This window comes from Phocoena sinus, chromosome 6 (genome assembly GCF_008692025.1).
Source record: "Phocoena sinus isolate mPhoSin1 chromosome 6, mPhoSin1.pri, whole genome shotgun sequence".
In the NCBI taxonomy this organism is placed as follows: Eukaryota; Metazoa; Chordata; class Mammalia; order Artiodactyla; family Phocoenidae; genus Phocoena; species Phocoena sinus.
This window is the reverse complement of record NC_045768.1, coordinates 113,834,798-113,853,642: the sequence shown is the minus strand read 5'-3', so window position 1 is coordinate 113,853,642 and position 18,845 is coordinate 113,834,798. Positions and strand designations below refer to the sequence as shown.

Sequence of the window (18,845 nt, the reverse complement as noted above, 5' to 3'; positions counted from 1 at the left end):
AGTCCTCCTGGGCTCCCTTACCCCGCTGCTCTCTGCCCGGGCGCCCCTTCCCAATGACGTCTCTTGCTCTGTCAGCACGTGTGTCTCCTCGGACAGTTCCTATCCGAGTGTTAGACAAGAGCCCACTCTCGGGCCCTGGAAGGGGTCCCCCTTCCTGCAACAGAATGGTTTCTTCCTTTTGCTGAGGACGCCCTATAATTTGCTGGATTGGGCCTCAGTTTCAGCCCCTGACACCCTGTGGGCGAGATCTCCCCTTCTCCCATGTGCACGCTCTTTGGGTGACGGGTGACCCCTCTTGTATCCCTCCCTCCAAGGCCCCTCTTCCTGTCTCGGCGCTGAGTCCACTCACCTTCCCGGAGCCCCTGGGAGCATCTACGACTGGCCGGGCCCTCACGGACCGTGGTGCTCAGGGCTTGGCTCGGGGCTCAGCTGTGGCCGCTTTGTTCTAAACACTGCGGTCCATTCACCGGCCTAGAGTTTAATTAGCTTTCCTGGCAACCGCATTAAACAATGGCTCGTTTCTTAGCAGCGACTACCCATTTGAGCGGTTGGGTTTTTAAAATCTGAAAACAGAGCCCGCCATTTACTTACTGATAGACTTGGTCCTGTCCTATGGGCTGGTTCATTCAGACTTTCAGAGATCTTTTGTGATTCTGATTTTTCCCTTGAAGGTATTAGCATTCCACTCTAGCTCTGTGTCACCTGCAGATAAAATAAGCCACCGATTAAAAAAAAAAAAAAAAATCGTGTGTAGCACAAAAACCGCAGAGTCCTGCGGTATGCCAATAACAACCTTCTTTTAGATTAAAAAAGGATTGATTAATTAGCAACCCTATGATCCTTCGACCATTTATAAACCTACCCAATTACCCTCTCCCTCAACCTCTGGGAGCAGGACATTAGCCAGTCTTTATGGCCGTCATCATCTGAGCCCCTTTTCTATGTGGGGCAATTACCCACCTTATGAGTCTTTCGGGAGCCAAGACCAACTCCCAGAATGGAAAAGGCAGAAAATGCCAGCCTCTGGCTTTCCCAGCATCCTTTGCAGCTCGGGTACAGCCATGGGATCCGGGCCCCAGCGGTTGGAAGCATCGTGCCGAACTTTTGACCCAGGAGCTCGAGAGGGTGGGGACAGCTTCATGCCCTCGCGGACACCAGGGTCATGGTGTCGGCAGTGGGAAAGGTGATACCCAGGCTGGTGTTGACAAGCTCTTGTGTCCTCACAGGACCAGCCCCGTGATTTCTGGATGTAGTTCTGACGTGTGATGTCCAAACCCGGCTGTCTAGCCCTTCCCGAGAGTTGGTAAGCGGCTCTAAATCCTTGAATAAAATCCCTTTTCTGCTTAAACTAACTAGAATCTGTCTCTGTTGTTTTGACCTAAAAGCAGCCAGTGAGACCTGCCTCTTCCCTCATCCTCACGGCCCTGGAGTGAGTCCTTCCTGGACTGTGGGCCGTCATCACCAACCTCACTTACACATTTGCCAGTCGGATGGTCCTGTCGGAAAAGGAGGTGAAAACAGCCTGACACCATGTGTTTTTCGGGACCTGGGCTGGCTCTTCAGAGTCACTGATGCCCTTTGCGAGAGCTTGGAAACCATCTTCGCGGACGTTCTTCAAGATGCTGGCCCAGAGTCAACATCAAGCCCACTCATCTGAACTGCATAGAACCTGCACTCTTTCTCTTTTTGAAAATTACAACTGTCATCTCCCCATCTCTTGGGGCTCCGTTATTTTTCACGATTCCTCCGAGATAATCCCAAGGATTTCTCCACTGCATCTGTGGATTCTTCAGCATCCCGGGATTTCCTTTTCCTGGCTAGGAACATGCTCTCATACAATCCTCTCAGCTGTCTGATCTGCACTTTTTAGTTTGCAGAGGACTCTTCTTTGAGAAGACAGAAGCCACGCAGGGGTTGAGGGGTTGCACGTTCTCTGTGATCTGTGAACAACCCCCCACCCAGCTTCCACGGCAGCTTCCTCACAGCCCCGCACATCCCTGGAGGATGAGGCAGCGTGCAGCCATCTGTCTGCACGTCCGACGTCTGAGCCCAAACCCCGTGCCCTGCAGCCTACACATGCCGTCCTTGTGCCCGGAGGAGCCTGTGTGTGGGTGGGCATCCTGACCAGTGGCTGCAGCCCACCCCAGACACCTGCTGCCCTGCAAGCTTCACGTCGCTCACTGGCGACTCAGATTCCACCACAGAAACACACAGGAGCCACCACGTAAAATAGTTTATCATCTCTGGGCCTTATTTACCTTCTTAAACATCACCGTTTAGTCTCACTTAATACAGCTTACGTATCTCTGGCAACAAAAGCAAGATTATTTCAAATTGTTAGAATCGTGAATCTTCAAAAGCACAGTACTGAGTTCAACGTATCTGCGCCCAAATATCCACTATTCAGTTAGTGAACTACTCAGACCACTAGAAATGGGGGTGCGGGGGAGAGTGGAGGAGGACCCCTGCCAGGAGGCTGAGGGGCGTTGAAGACCCACATGGTCTGTAGGCAAGGGGCCAACCCCCGAGGCCCTGTGCCTTGAGGGTTTAAAAGGAGCGGGCTTCCCATCGGCGAGGTCGCGGTCTTGTCACAGAGAGGGGAGCTCTGTCCCCCGGGCCCCGGCCCCTGGGGCTGTAACACCCTGGGCTCGGGCCTGGGAGGGCGTGAGGGCCTCCCGACCAAGCCAGCCCTAGAGAGTCACTGTTCCTGGAACTTCTACAAAGAGCTCTGCTCTGGCCCAGTGGAGCAATGGGGGCAGATGACACAAGACTCAGAGACGCATTCTACCCCTCTCCCTCCCCTGCTGAGAAGACCCCCAGCCCCAGGCCTCAGCTGCCGTGCCCACTACTACCCCACCCGCTGCCCAGGAGCTGCAGGGATTAAGGGGCTCAGCTCCAAGTCCCTGGGCCAGTTTGGCGGGGGTGCCATTCACTGAGATAGAGATACCCGGAGGGTCCCTGGCCAGTGAGATGGGAGACGGCCCGGGCTCTGACACCCGCCAGGCTGCGGGAGGAGACCCTGCCCGAACCCAGTGCCTCCTCCCCCAGCCCAGCTCCGGGCGCTGGTCCCGACTCGCCACCACCAGGCCCTGTTCAGCCACCAGCTCCTCTCTGCCCTGATCACTTAGTGACCCACGATCCAGCCCGTCCGTACCTACGTCTGCACCCAGGCTACCAGAAGTTCACGGTCAGGTACGGGGAAAGGGGCTGGCGTGTCTCAGGAAGACTGACGCCCGTGTTCCGGTGTCAGGAAGGGGCCCTGGAGCGCTCGCTCTGCTGGGCCTGAAGGGGTCCTGTGATTCCTCCACGTCTTTAAGCCCCAAACATACGGCCTTAGGTTCCCACAATCCTGCACCTACTCTCATCCTTGTCGCTAAGCTGCCAAACAAAAACTGCAATAAATCTAAATGTTCCCCTTCTCCCAAAGGTGGGACCCCACCCCACTCTAAAAGAACACGTCTGAACTACCGTGATCAGAGACACACAGGACACCCCGCACCCTCTACCACCTTTAAGAACAAGGAAAATCACAGACAAAAGTCAGCAAGTACGTGACTGAGAAAACCATAATTTGAAAAGATACATGCACCCCAATGTTCACAGCAGCACTACTTACAACAGCCAGGACATGGAAGCAACCTAAATGTCTGTCAACACATGACACGACAGATAAAGGAGATGTGGTACGTACGTACAATGGAAGATTACTCAGCCATAAAAAAGAACAAAATAATGCCACCTGCAGCAACACGGATGGGCCTAGAGATTATCATATAAGTCAGAAAGAGAAAGACAAATATATGCTATCACTTACACGTGCAATCTAAAAGAAAGATACAAATGAACTTATTTACAAAACAGAAACAGACTCACATAGAAGACAACTTGACGGTTACCAAAGGGGAAGGGGGCAGGGATAAATTAGGAGTTTCAGATTGACATACACACACTACTATATATAAAATAGATAACCAACAAGGATCTACTGTAGAGCACAGGGAACTCTACAACACTCTGTAATAACCTACACGGAAAAAGAATCTAAAAAACAGTGGATACCTGTATATGTATAACCGATTCACTGTGCTGTTCACCTGGAAGTAACACAGCATTGTAAATCGACTAGACTCCAATCCAAAAAAAAAACAGTCAGCAGGCAGATGAGGAGATGGAACAGTGCAGAGGAGACGGGTCCGACACAGCAAAAGAACAGGGCGAGAAGCGGGAGACCCGCTCGTACTCCTGAGGAAAGATCACGAGGGGCAGCGCTTCCGGGGGTCCCACCAGCAGCTTCCCGCTCAGATCCTGGCCTCGCCCACCAGCAGAGGACCAGAGCCAGTGCCTGGGGGCTTGGGTTCGGGAGGGACTGCCCTGCTCAGCCTCCCCTCCACGCCGTCTGCACTGCAGGGACGGGTACCTGTGATCTCTGACTGCCCTTCTATTTCTATGCCTGGGTTGTGGGTGAGATTCGTCAGCACAGGACAGAGGACAGCGGGCATCTGTACCAGCCCAGGACGATCTTCAGCCACATCAGGTGACACCTCCCCCAGGTCTATCTCTGCATTTTGGGACACAGGAATCCATGGTCTGGACTTGCCATCTCTGAGGATCTGCGTGGTCATCTGGCTCCCAGGATGTTTCCTTTCTTTGAGGAAGAAACACGGACAATTCTGGGTCCTTCTCCTCCCTCTGTCCTGTTAGATGGGAAACATCTTCAAGTCACCCTGTGTTCCGACCTTGAGAAATCACCAGCAGAGTTAATAGAATCATCAAAAACACGTGTTCCTTCCCTCCCTGTGGCCATGTGCCCGGGGAGGGTGGAGGGATGCAATGAAAGAAGCAGAGAAAAGGATGAGAGATGGGAAGAAATTGCATCAGGGGGAAGGCCCAGAAAGGATGCAGGTCCAGACAGCAAGTGTCATGCTTGTAGGTTATGCGGTGGCACCTGCCGAATTCTCTCCTTGTAGCCGGGCTGCGGGTTCTCCGCCCGCAGTTATATGAACAGCACAGTGGGCAGTGGGGTGGGTGCCTGTCTCATAAAGGATCTGGCCTTACTTTGCACACGAAAAATCAATGTAAGGAAACACTCTCATGTTTGTATATCAACTATTGGGCTGTGTTCACTGAGATGTTTGTGATTTTAAAGACATCTTTCCTACACGTCAATCCCCATCATCTACCGGCAGAATTTCCACATCATCGCACAGTCACATTAGAGCAAGGACACAGGGATTTTATTTCAGCTCTGACTGGGTCTACAAGGCCATTGCATTCTTTTCTCAAAGAGGAATAGCTTTAAAAAAATTTTTTTTTAAGAGAGGAGGGAAAAGGGTCAGCATGGCTGCCAAGAACTTCTCGGTTTGGTTCTAAAGCACTGTGAACAGAACTCGCTAAGGTCAAATGGAGCCCCCCCCTCAGGGGCTCCGTGCAGAGGAGACGGGAACTACGCCGCCTTCCTCGGCCCCTCCGTCTGCCGTGGTGGGTCCTGCTGGCCTCTCCTGCTGGAAGCTGCTGTCCGGGACCCTCTTCTCGCCCCGTCACCAAACGACAACTCTGTCCTGTGAGCCTTTCCCAACTGCAGCCGTCGGTCCTGGCTTGTCCACCTCACACACCCATTGTCCTTGAAGGAGTTCAAAGCACCTGGTTGGTCGTTTTCCCACCGTTGCCCCACTTGAGCTTAAATGTCATGTTTTCAGGAAGAAATTTAAAAGTCCCGCCATCACTTTGAACTCACCGTTTCCAAAATGGAACTTCCCGTCTTGACCTGGAACTACACTTCCGGCTGACGTCTGCATCCTTCTCAAAGGCTCCCCGGTTGCCATGGTCACCCTGACGCACATCTTAGATGCTGTTTTTGTCCCACCTCCTCTATTCTTCAGCCATCAATTCCTACCGGCCCTTTTCTCTAAATGTCTCTGCCAGCTTCTTTGTCCCCTCTGCCCCGCGCAGTGGGGGCGAGGCGGGCAGCTCCCATCTCATCTCTGACCCCCGGGCCCCCAGCTCCGCATCTGATCTCCCGTACAACGGCCGGGCTGGTCTTCCCCCCACGTCACTTCTGTATCGGGAAACCTTCAGCAGCATCCGGTGAACCCTTCCGCCGGCCTTTCCTGCCTTGCAGGCAGGCATCTGGCCCTGTGCTCACTGCAAAGCACGCATGTACTGTGCAAGCCCTGGGTTTCCATCTCCCCACGGACGAGCTGCCTTGTGTCTGCCGCTGAACCTTTGTGTTGCAGTCCTTCCTGTGCCCGCCTGTCCTGTGCTTCCTCCGAAATGTATTGGAAATTTCTCCATCTTCATCGCTCAGGCCCCATCACCTTTTTATCTAAAACGTACTCCCGCCTTTCTCGCCTTGTCTCCTCCAAGCTTATGTCGGGTTTGTAATCTCTGCCACAAAGTTATTAGAGTGATGCATTGTCTTCTAATATTTCTTAGAATTTTCAGCTTGCATGTGTCTCCCCATCCAGACTGTGCTCTCCTTGAGGGCAGGGACAGTGTCTTATATTTCTTCCTTCCAATTATCCCCTCCTCCTGGTATCCTACTTGTTTTCCATGATCCCACATTTTATCTATTCTGCTTTTACCATTTTTTATTGTGTACATTTTTGTAAGCAATCCTCAAACTTCTGCAGGATAAAAAAATAATTTTTTCTGTATCTTTCATAATACCCATCGTTGTAGTAGCTAAACACAGGTGGTCTGTGAGAACCCACTCAATAAATATGGAGTTGATTTTGAAATATAGTAGGGCACATGTGTATTAATCTCAGGCAACTAAAAAATGTATTTCAGCCCCTTAAGAATGTGAATTTAGGGGCTTCCCTGGTGGTGCAGTGGTTGAGAGTCCACCTGCCGATGCAGGGGACACGGGTTCGTGCCCCGGTCCGGGAAGATCCCACATGCCGCGGAGCAGCTGGGCCCGTGAGCCACGGCCGCTGAGCCTGCGCATCCGGTGCCTGTGCTCCGCAACGGGAGAGGCCACAGCAGTGAGAGGCCCGCGTACCGCAAAAAAAAAAAAAAAAAAATCTGAATTTAAGTGGAATCATTTAGGCCTTTTCCCCCATTCTGATTCAGCTCTGCTGTTTTTCATTATATCCCAGTACTCTGATAATGACTTGATACAACTAAAACTGAAAAGACAGAAAAGGTAAAAACAAACAAGAACAAAAAACCTCAAAGGCTCTTCAGATGGGAGTTTAAAGAGGATAGCTGGTAGATCATTTCTATATGAGGACACGGGTTTATGGGACATTGTTCCACACACCAAAGCTCCATGAGCCCCACACCCACACTGAGCAGTGGAAGGGCAGGGCAGGTAGAGACGCAGACACACAGAGAGACAGGGCGATAGGACAGAAATCATACAAAACAGGATTTTTTTTTGAATTTTATTTTATTTATTTTTTATACAGCAGGTTCTTATTAGCTATCTATTTTATACATATTAGTGTATATAGGATCTTTTTTTTTTAAGGAAAGAAAAAATGCATTCTCTGGCTTAAGGAACAGTTCAGAAAAAAAGGCTAAGACTCTGATTTTTAAAGTTTTGTGTCTGTTCTCTCATGCCTAAGCCACTGGGCAAGACCATTACAGCTCTGCACGTGTGGTGCGTTTCCTTTGCGACGCCCTCTTCTTGGAAGCTTCACTCACTCCGGGGTGATTACAGGGGCCAAGTGATAACAGGCCAGTCCTGCACATCTGTCTCAGTGGGTAAATAAATCACAGGCGGGATCATTTCAGCTTGGGAGGGTAGAAACTCGAGCCCAGCTTTGATTTCTGCCACCATCGCCACATCACAGCAACCCCACAGTTGCTGCCCCAGAGGAACCAGCAGCGAGGTTACACGTGGACACGGCCCCAGCGCCACGTGGCCAGAACGAAAGGGCGTGGCAGCTCCTCACCCTCCTGGCATCTCCTCCTGGACGGGATGGAGGGCTCGTCCTCACTCCACGGCCTCGCAGGTGCCTGTGCTGTGTGGACCCCACTGCTCGAGCACCATGGGGCCCACATGATAGGGGAGGTGCTTTTAAGCACCGCGTCTGTTCAATTATTCTCTGTCTGTCTTTATTTACTGGACATGGAGGGTTTCAACAGCCACGGTGGGCTTATGGAAATGGAGCAGTTAAAGCTGGTCGCTGATCCACAGAAAGGACTCGCAGACTTGGTGGTCCTGCTGCCTGTCATCTTGTAAAACCTCAGAAGGATCCGACCCCCAGACCCTCCCTCCCCCAAACCAGGGTTCTCCATCAGAATCAGGTCCCAGCAAAAAGCTCACTACACGTGTGCAAGGGAGGGGAAGAAGGGTGGCATCCAAAGACCCTGGGCTCACAGCAGGTGTGGAGAAGCTGGCAGCCGGGCCTCCGTCCTCGCTTTGCATCTGCCTTTACGACTTTACGGAATGTGCTCCTGGGATATCACTGATAAGGAAATTGGCTTAACCCCAAAGGAAGTTTTCGCTTTATGTAGTGCCCTTGAGTGCTTAAAAAAAGGGAAAAGGTAATTCTATCAAGCTTTCAGTTTTCATTGGCAGAAGGAATGGGCTCGCCAGGAATGGGATGAGAAGCACGGCCTTGTTCCCGGGGTTCATTTCACAGTGAATTACAGGGCTCGAATTCTGTGTTTTCTCTCTATAAACCCCAACCCCAATCTGCTGAGAACATTCATTGGCTCACAGGAGGCACAGCCCCTGACCATCACCTTGACAACCAACGGAGTCACGTGTCCATCCTGCTGGTCCCTCGTGGACTCAGCATCGCATCAAGACGCACTTGGAAGACATGGGCTGACCTCCGAAGACTCACCGGCCTCTGACTGCAGAGAAGCGGCGTTCCCTCCACACAGCAAAGGCCTCAGGGGACCCCAATTCTCTTCGCGACTCGAATCTGTCACTTGGCCCAATTCTTCGATGACGAGGGAAGAAGAAACTATTAAAGGGCAAAGAAGTAATCTCTACTGCTGAAGGTCCGATGCTTTCACATATCTTGGGCGGGTTTCTAATTCTACCTTCATTTTTTTATTTTTATTTTTTGGCCGTGCTGCACGGCATGCGGAATCTTAGTTCTCCGACCAAGTGTTGTCAAACCCACGCCCCCTGCACTGGAAGCGTGGAGTCTTAACCACTGGACTGCCAGGGAATTCCCTTGAGAGGGTTTCTAATATGATTTATCTTTAAATCATGGGCTGGTGCTCCTGAATGAGAAGCTGGACCCAGTATAGCACATTTCTCTGTTTTTTGGGTGATCATCTAAAAACAGATTTTTATTCTCTTCAACTACACTATTATAGTAGCTATTGGCTACATGTGACTATTTCTATTTAAACTTAAATTAATTAAAATGCACTCAGATTAGGCATTCAGTTCCTGGGTCACGGCAGCCACACGTGGCGAGCGGCCCCCGTACTGGACAGCACGGGTATGAGACATCCCATCACTCCCAGAGCAGATGCTCTGATGGACAGCGCTGCTCTAGAGAATAACCACTGATGCGTTTACTTCTCCCCTACGCTCACCTATATTCCGTATCTCAAACATTTACCAGCAATTCAGAGATAACTGTACAGCCGCCTTTAGCCTCCTTCATCAACTAAGTCTTGTGAATTCAAGGCCAGCTGGTTGTGGCAGACTGATTTCCTTCCAAAGAGGGTTTTTCAGACACTCCACCTGCAGAGATGATGGAAGCCCCTGAAGGGTGAACTAGAGAACCTGCAGAGAGAGCGAGCTGGAGGGACAGGGCCAGCAAAGACACTATGAATTTTACGTCTCACCTGCTTACCTGAGGAGGGCTTGGGTTTTTTTTGTGTGTGTGTGTGTGTGTGTTTTTTTTTTTGCGGTACGCAGGCCTCTCACTGCTGTGGCCTCTCCCGTTGAGGAGCACAGGCTCCGGACGTGCAGGCTCAGCGGCCATGGATCACGGGCCCAGCCTCTCCGCGGCATGTGGGATCCTCCCGGACCGGGGCACAAACCCGCGTCCCCTGCACTGGCAGGTGGACTCTTAACCACTGCGCCACCAGGGAAGCCCCTACCTGGGGTTCTTGAAGACACTGTGCTCTGAATACTCAGCAGCGGTGGAAACATGGGATGGCCCTTCTCTTCCTAAACGACGTCATTTTTCCACCTGCCCCTGAACTCAGCAGTGATCATTCTCTCCAAAGTGGGTATCCCTTGCTCTCTCACTTAACTTCCAAGCTCTCATCTCCCTAAAACATTGTGGATGTCTGCTCCTCCCTTCCAAATCTGTGACCCCCACAGGTTGGGGCCTTAGGTCCCCTGTCTGTCCGAGGGGAGACTCAGACAGAGGAAGGAAGCTGGCACAGACCCGTCTTGAACGGTGGAGACCAGCACCACGGCAGTTCCCTGCTCTCCTGCCAGAGACGCTGCATCAAACACGACCTAAAAGCCGTGCTGTGTGCATCCTTCCCCGTCCTGACGTCTCCCTAAGCGGCAGCACACTCTACCTCATCTTTATCCTTTACCTGTGCAGCTCAGAGATGCTCCATATCCGCACGTCATGGACTTCCCAGCGAGGATGCTTTTCATGGTTGCGTAGCTTCTGCTGCACAGATGTCACCAGAGCCCCACCGATGGACACTTAGGCTGTTGCCGGTATTTTGCTGTGATAACACTGCAATGGATAAGGTACGGGCATTTTACACTTGATGAATAAGTGCCTCTGGAAGACAGATTCTTGGAATGGGTGAATGCATTTGCAATTTTGATATTTTCTAGAATGCTCTCCCTAGATGTTTTATCAAATCACGTTCTCATCAGTAAAATAAGTGCTCCTAATTTCTAATTTTTTAAATTTATTATTATTTATTTTCTTTTTTTGGGCTGCGTTGGGTCTTAGTTGTGGCACACAGGATCTTCGTTGACGCACACGGGATCTTTCGTTGCGGCGAGTGGGCTTCTCTCTAGTTGCGGTGGGCAGGTTTTCTCTTCTCTAGTGGCGCACAGGCTGCGGGGCGTGTGGGCCCTGTAGTTTGCAGCGTGCGGGTTTAGTTGCCCTGCAGCATGTGGGATCTTAGTTCCCCAACCAGGAATCAAACCCATGTCCCCTGCATTGGAAGGCGGATTCCCTTTCTAACTTTTTTTAAAGTTTCCAACTTTATAGGTGAAAAATATTTCACAGTTATTAAGTGCATCTACATTAGAAATATGGTAGAACACCTTTTAATATATTGGCATTTCTTTTTTGAGGAACTGCCAGTTAATACTAGCATCAGGTTGGTGTGGGTGAGAGACCAGACTACAGTCAAGGGGTTTATTCTCACACAGATCATGTCTGGAGACGAGTAGTTCAGGCTGGCACGAAGGCTGCAAGGTTATCAGGGTCTCAAGCTCCTCGTTTCTTTCCCCCCATCATATTAAAATGTGGCTTCGGTCTTAAAGGTCACCTAGGGTCAAGATAGCTGCTGGAGTACCAGCTAACGTGTCTACAGCAGGCTACAAGAAGGAAAAAGAAAACGGCCACAGGGTGTGTGCCTCCTCCCTTTTAAGAAGCCTCACAGAAACCCCCTTTGACATTTAGCTTCTGTTTCAGCAACAACTCAGTAACGTGGCTGTGTCTGAAGGAAACTGGAAAATGGGGCTTTTTAACTGAGGGCATTGCCCGGGAATCAGTTAATAAGGGAGAAGAGGGCACTGGGTATTGGGAGGGCACTGGCAGTTTCTGTCCCATATTCTTGGTCAGTTTTACTTTTGCGTTTTCATTCTTACTCTTGTTGAGTCCCAGGAGCTCTTTATATATGAAGGAAATTCTCCTTGCCTGTCACAGGAGTTACAAAATTTTTTTCTATTATTTTCTTTTGACTTTGATTAAGGTCTTTTGTCACATAGGTATTTTTTCTGTAGTTGAAGGTATCCATGTTTTCTTTTGTATGGCTTCTGGTTTTTGAGTCACATATAGGAAGGTCTCTCCTGGTTCCTTCTGGGACTTTTACCAAGGTCTCATACCAGGAAAGATTCAACTCAAGGTCAAAGCCTTCTGGAACCAAATTTCCTCTCTAAGTTGTGGGCCATAGCAGTGGCAACTGGCTCACTGACCACCTCTGGAGACTTAAGGACATCACTCAAGTAGTCTGACCTGTAACCACAGTATGGTGACTCGAAGACCACTGCCACACGCAGGTCTTTCCATCAAGGTTCCTGGGGCCTGGGTGGCTGCAGAGCAACAAGAATTTGCATCCTGTGAGATTAAGGTGCTGTTTAGGATGGAAACTTAAATAGCCAAGTCAGAAAGTTATTACAAGTTATTAACAGAAAAACAAAAGAAATGAGAGAAACATTCCTCTGTAAAAGAGGGAGGGTATTTTAAGGCATTCATAGTTCACACAGGCCACCCCAACAGTTCCTTCTGGTCTCTGGTGAGAATCACTTACCACCAAGAACAGAGCTGGGCGTTCACAGGAGTCAGGGAAGGGCAAGCCTGTGCTCAGCTGGACACGGTGAGTCTTGTGTGACACCCCCTCTGTTACTGTGGTTGGTTGGCATATTCTTTTTCTTGGAAAAAAGCAATTCAAATAGGATGCTACCTTGATAAGAACATAGCTTAACTGGTTCAAAACAGTTTTTAAAAATGTCACATGGATACACACAACAAGTTGTACCACGTAGTCTAACATCTACTAAAAGCGCTTTCCAAACTTGAATCCTAATGTGTAGAGCTCTGGATTGATATGTTCACCTGAGCTTCTGGAGGCATGAAAACACTGTCCTGTTCTCATTAGGAACAGAAAATTACATGCACCACAGTTGGAAACACCACCTTAACTTGTTCTTTCTAAATCTGATTAAACACAGCAAAGGCTCGTGCATACACCCCAGGAGAGTGTAGTGAAATATCTGAAAGCAGAGGTGAAAACTGCACATGTTAAAATAGCACTTTTCACAGGGGGAAACTAAATGATCACCGACTTGCCCAGGTGGTTACAAAGGTAGCTTTCGGCAAAAGCTCTCATACAACCTACAGTTCCTGATTCTTAATTCTGACAATTTGATAGCAACTAAAAGTTAAATTAGGAAAATACTTTTTCAACCCGATAGACGCAGTCTTTTTAAACTTACGACTTGCTGGCTTTCCGTGGGGGTTAAAATCACAGCGAGTGTGAAGATGATGGGCCCACGCCTTGCGAGACCTGCGGGCTACGGCACGGCTGGTTTAGGTCTGGTACTCCCTTCTATGGCCAAGAAGAAACTTCCAGAGTCACCGGACGGTTTAGCCACCGTGAAGGGGGAAAGCGGTGCAGACGAGTCACCCAGCCCCTGGTTGAGACTCCACACGCTCTCTTTTAAGACTGTAAACTCTCTGGGGAAACCTTATTAATAAATAAGGTTTGTTGGCTGGAGAGGTAAACTGTAGATTATTGTAGATGCCGTCTGTCTGAGGAACATGCAAAGAATTTTTATGCAGTAGAAACTATGCCATGTTTAAAACAAAAAAAGAAAAACTTTAAGGATGGACACAATAGATGCATAAAGGCTGAACATCAAATTTTAATCTTGAACCTTTTCTCCAGTCTTCAAATTATTAACATGAAAAGGAACAATAAATTGCAATTTTATCATTACCTTAATCGCCGTGTAACAAGCCCTCGTTACAAAATCTCCATCTACTGTGCCCAAAAAACCAACAGAAAACCCATACATTATATTATCTAAGTGATCTATTAACAGATGAAATTTTAACCAACTTCATACCAGGAAACTATTAACAGAGGTACTTCAATCACATAGCTTAAAATATGGAGAAAAGACAGGTAAAAAAATGATCTTATCCTGTAGTAGTAGTCTTCTTACTTTTTAAAATTTTTATAAAATACACTAATTTCCCAAAATAAAGAATATTATGACACATTGGTGTCAACTTACACAGATGAAAGCTGATGGCAGCTTTGTTTCTAGCTAAATTTCATTTCACCAAAACTTTATATATTACATGAATATCCCAGTAAAGTATTTTTTAAAAAAATTCAATACACAGGAACATAATATACAGTGTCTTATAAAAACAAATGGTTAATTTAGGAATGATTTCGTTTCAACCACGTAATGTATCTCTTTAAGACCATGAAACTGCTTGCTACTGCGAGAAGACTCACAGGCCATGTTTTGATTCCCCAGCTGTAATTCTTAAAAGTAAAAAATGAAAAAGGCTTTTGCGTCTGCTTTTTCATGAGAAAACTGTGGCCACGGTCTCTGACATCGCCAAGCCCAATTCCCTGGTTCTGTTTGGAGGGCAGCCCTGACCCAGGCCGCGGGGCCGGACAGGGTGAAGGTGGGCTGTCAGGGCGGGGCTGCAGGATGCGGGCTCCGCCCACCTGCACCCCCCACCCTGCAAGGGGGGCGCCGCCCTGAGGCCCCGCCTGCAGCCACCTGGAGGGACAGGGAGCCCGGGTCACAGCCAGAGAGGGACTGGTTTGGGGCAGAGGAGGGGCTGCCCAGTCCAGCCCAGGCGGGTGGGCATCACCCGTGGCCTCTGTGCGGGGGATCCACCACCCTCGGGGGCGGGGGTGTGGGAAGCGCCACACGGACGCCTGGGCCGCCTCGCAGGGTCCCTCCTGCATGACTGCACAGGCAGGTCCCCAGGGTGACAGCGCGATGACATTCAGAGCCATCCTCAGACAGGTGGCAACCTCGGTTCTTCAACTTCCAGCCACCGAGCTGAGCCGCTTCTGTTATGAAACTAAATCTATTTCTGAACACATTCTGTCCAAGGGCTGTGCTTTATTCTTCCTTATTCTAGGGAATCAGAGACCTTCAAGGTTAAACTGAGGACTAGGTCTTAGAGTGATTCCCGACCCCAACCAGAGAGAGAGGCTCCTGCCTCGCTACCCCGGGGTCCCTCAGCGACACGGACTCACTTGTGTGTCCTGGTTTCCCAAAGAGACAACCAAACCCGAGAACGGGCATCTCTGACTCAGAGAAGCCGAGGTGAAGCCCAGGGGGCAGGGGCTGCATCTGCATCAAGGACACGCTTTTGCTCCTGACAGGGGATCATCCAGCTTCTCCTTGGCGATCATTTCATAAATTAATAATTTCTTAAAATCATAATCCAAAGAATTTATCTATTACAAGAAAAATTCAAGTTTAAAAAAGCAAATAAATTAGTTAAGCCTTGTAAACAGTTGTCTGTCTCAGCTAGATATCTTTTTAGGGAAGGTTCCTCTGTGGAGTGAATCAGACAGGACCAGGCACATGGCACGCACCCTGGTCCTGCCGCCCCGGGTCCCTGTGGGCCTTGTGATGGATGCGGTGATAGGCCAGGTCCAGCCCCCGGCGGCTCCTCAGATGTTTTCCACGAAGCTCCCGGGGAAGAGGCCCGTCTTCCCGTTCCGCTGCAGCGTGCCCTTGAACCAGCCGTCCTCCCGCTTCCTGTGCACAAACACGATGTCGCCCTCCTTGAGTTCCAGTTCTGCCTCACTCTGGGGGGGGTAGGAAACCACCACCCGGTGCCTGCAAGAGAGGGGGGGGAGTGAGGGAGAAAGAGATGGAGCGGGAAAGAGAGATGGGGGGGAGAGATAGAGATGGGGGGGAGATGGGGGGAAGAGAGAGATGGGGGAGAGATGGGGGAGAGAGAGAGAGATGGGGGGAGAGAGAGAGAGAGAGAGGGAGAGAGAGATGAGGGGGAGACGGGGGAAGAGAGAGATGGGGGAAGAGAGATGGGGGAGAGATGGGGGAAGAGAGAGAGAGAGATGGGGGAGAGAGAGATGGGGGAGAGGGAGAGATGGGGGATAGATGGGGAGAGAGAGAGATGGGGGGAGAGAGAGATGGGAAGAGAGAGAGAGAGATGGGGGAAGAGAGAGAGAGAGAGATGTGGGGAGAGATGGGGGAAGAGAGACAGAGATGGGGGAGAGAGAGATGGGGGAGAGATGGGGGGAAGAGAGAGAGAGATGGGGGAAGAGAGAGAGATGGGGGAAGAGAGAGATGGGGGAGAGATGGGGGGAAGAGAGAGAGAGATGGGGGAAGAGAGAGAGATGGGGGAGAGATGGGGGGAAGAGAGAGAGAGATGGGGGAAGAGAGAGAGATGGGGGAGAGATGGAGGAGAAAGAGAGAGATGGGGGAAAGAGAGAAGGAGGAGGGAGGGGAAGCAAGGAGGAGGGCGGGGGAGAGACAGAGTGGGCTTAGTCACAGCTGTCAGAGTTGAGCAAAGCCAGTGCACGCGCCCGAGACGCTGACAGGACAGGACGGAGCACAAGTCTGCCTACAATGTTGGTAAAATGACTCAAAATGCCACCGTCCCCTGTTGCGTAGAGACTTGGCATGAACAATGTTTGGATGTGCCTAATGGTCCACAACTGACCGGGGGCTGATTGAGGAAATCCTGCCCTAAACACCCCAATTCTCCCTGGGGCAGGTTGTCCCAAGGTCCACACAGGGAGGGGAGGACGGAGACCACCAGTTCAATCCACCACCACCAGCAAGGAGGCCGGCATTCAGAACTCAGTTGGTCTGACATCTGTGTCTGTTTCTCCACTGGTTCTCAACTCAGGTATCAGTGGAAAGATATGTAGTTATTACTGAAAGGTTCCAGAAGCCTTGCTGGTTTAAGGTCATCGACCCCCTGCTTCCATGCTTCTTCGTATCCTTCTGCAAAATTATGGTTAAGAGCCAGGGAAGCCAGAGGGAGGTGAGCTGTTTTTCACACTGTGTGGTCTCCGCCCACCTGTGTGACCAACAGAATCCTGTGAAAATGACGGTCTCTGGTCCCGAGGTGGGGTCCTAACGGGCGTGCGGCTCCCACCCAGCTGTCTCCCGGGAAACCAGTCCCACACTGTCAGCTGACTCATCATCCAGTGGACAGGACCACACGCCAGGTAACAGACGTCTCTTCCCATAAGCCAGCGGGACCACCTTGAAAGGGGTCTTCCAGCCCCAGTCAAACCTTTACACGACTGCAGCTCAGGCTGACATCTGGACACTCATCCTAACAAACTAAGCCAGAATCACTCACGTAAGCTATCCCCAAATTCTCAACCCACAGCACTATGAAATAATACATATTTACAGTTATTTTAAGCCACTGAGTTTTGGGGGTAATGTGTTATATAGCCAAAGATAACTAATAATCTCTCCCTGTCTCACGCTAGTCAGTCAGTCTTCAGCTACAAAAGTGGTTGAGTTTCTACTCTCCTTTGGGTCTCACAGTCAGAATATGAATTTATAGCCTCACAGGAATTACTCTTAACGGCAAGTAGAGAAGGTCACGGGTGAAAAGTTGGTCATCAGAACCGATTCTACAGAACTGCCCCAAACTCATGAAAGCCATCTGAGCCCGGTCCTTTTGGAAGATTGCTAGTTTCACCAGCCTCCATTCCATAAAACCCAGAATCCACTCCTGTTAAGACCTGAGGAAGAGCCCCAGGCTATGACTCTATTAAAAAAGGCATCTCTGCAAAGGCCCAGGGGCCACCCACACCATTTCCGAGCAACCCTAGGCTCAGGAGCCAAACCATCCTCCAGGGTCTGGAGCAGAAGCATGGCACGGAGGCTGCCTGATTATCTCCAAGAAAGGTCCAGAGAACTGCAACGTGAATGCTGACAGGCTTCAATCAAGCTTGGAGGAGGTGGGGGAGGCCTGGCCTCGTGGGAGAAGTGGGCCTGGGGGTCCACGCAGCCTTTGGGGCCACTCGGAGCAGCTTCACCGTGGGCGGCCATCTCCGCTTGGGCCTCTGTGTCCTCATCTGTGGACTAGGGCCGCAGGGACCGGCCGGAGCAGGTGGCATCAGGTGATGTGTGGAGAACACAGGTGGGATGCACCCAGGATGGTGTCTGTCACAGAGCTGACACCCCAAGTGCCAGCCCCCAGCACGATCGTGTGGCTCCGGCTAGAGCGGGCGGGGGCCTGGCGCTTCAAGGAGGCGACCGACAGCCGCCTCTACCCAGGAACGACTCAGACCACACCCTGAAGGAGAACGTCCTGACAACACACTGACAAACTTTAGAACGGCAGAGTTAGGGCTCTGGAACCCCTTCCCTGACAGCTTCCCATTGTGGACTAACCTGAAGGAAGGAATCCAGATGAGAAGACTTCTCAACTCTGATGCCAACAGGCTGAAGATCCACGTGAAAGCTCATGCCGCCAGGACTTCCCTGGCGGCCCAGTGGTTAAGACTCTGCCCTTCCAGTGCAGGGGACGTGGGTTCGATCCCTGGTCGGGGAACTAAGATCCCACGTGCCGTGGAGCAACTAAGCCCGCGCGCCACAACTACTGAGCTTGTGTGCTCTGGAGCTCTGGAACCCGCGCACCACAGCGAGAGAGGAGCCTGCACAACACAACGAAGAGCTTGTGTGCCGCAACTAAGACCCGATGCAGCCAAATAAATAAAGATTTTAAAAATTTTTTTAAAAATCCAAGCTGCCACTTGGGGCAAGTTGAAATTTGAGCAAAGCTTTATAATTATGGAAAGAAGCGTACAAGCGACTCAAATCATATTCACAGTAGCTCTCTGATGAAATGTATCCCCACCGGTCCTCTGCCAGCTGCCTTACAGGTGAAATGGAACAAAAACATTTCTTGAAAAAAGTGAATAGTTCTAATATTTGCATTTTAAAAACTGTACTAAACCAATTCTGTCAAACATTTCCTGAACTAGCATTGCTGCTAGGCTAAGACCATGATCTTCCTGCCAAGCCCCCAGGGCAGTGGATTTTCACCGCTAAGTGACGGGCCTCCAGGGCTGATATGAGTGGGAACTGCGACCTCGGGTTGTAGGGAGACCAGCCGGTGCAGCAGAGACTCTGCTCAGATGCTGGATGTGCCTCGAGGGTGTCTGCACCATGTTTCCAATGCAGCCGCTCAAGGCCAACAATGGGCCCAGCCGGCCACCGTCTCAGGTGTGGAGGAGCTTTG

At 50.5% G+C, this 18,845-nt stretch overlaps 1 protein-coding gene across 3 annotated transcripts in view; it reads right to left on the bottom strand.

The window, feature by feature from the left end:
- Positions 1 to 13,469: 13,469 nt before the first annotated feature.
- Positions 13,470 to 18,845, bottom strand: part of SH3RF1 (SH3 domain containing ring finger 1) — a 158,948-nt gene continuing 153,572 nt past the window's right edge. For 2 of the 3 annotated variants that reach the window (XM_032634525.1, XM_032634527.1), the window contains exon 12: positions 15,280 to 15,448. In XM_032634525.1, the coding sequence (XP_032490416.1) occupies positions 15,280 to 15,448 (169 nt within the window). Of the gene's footprint in view, positions 15,449 to 18,845 lie in introns of all 3 variants that reach the window. The other variant, XM_032634526.1, reaches the window with a different exon arrangement.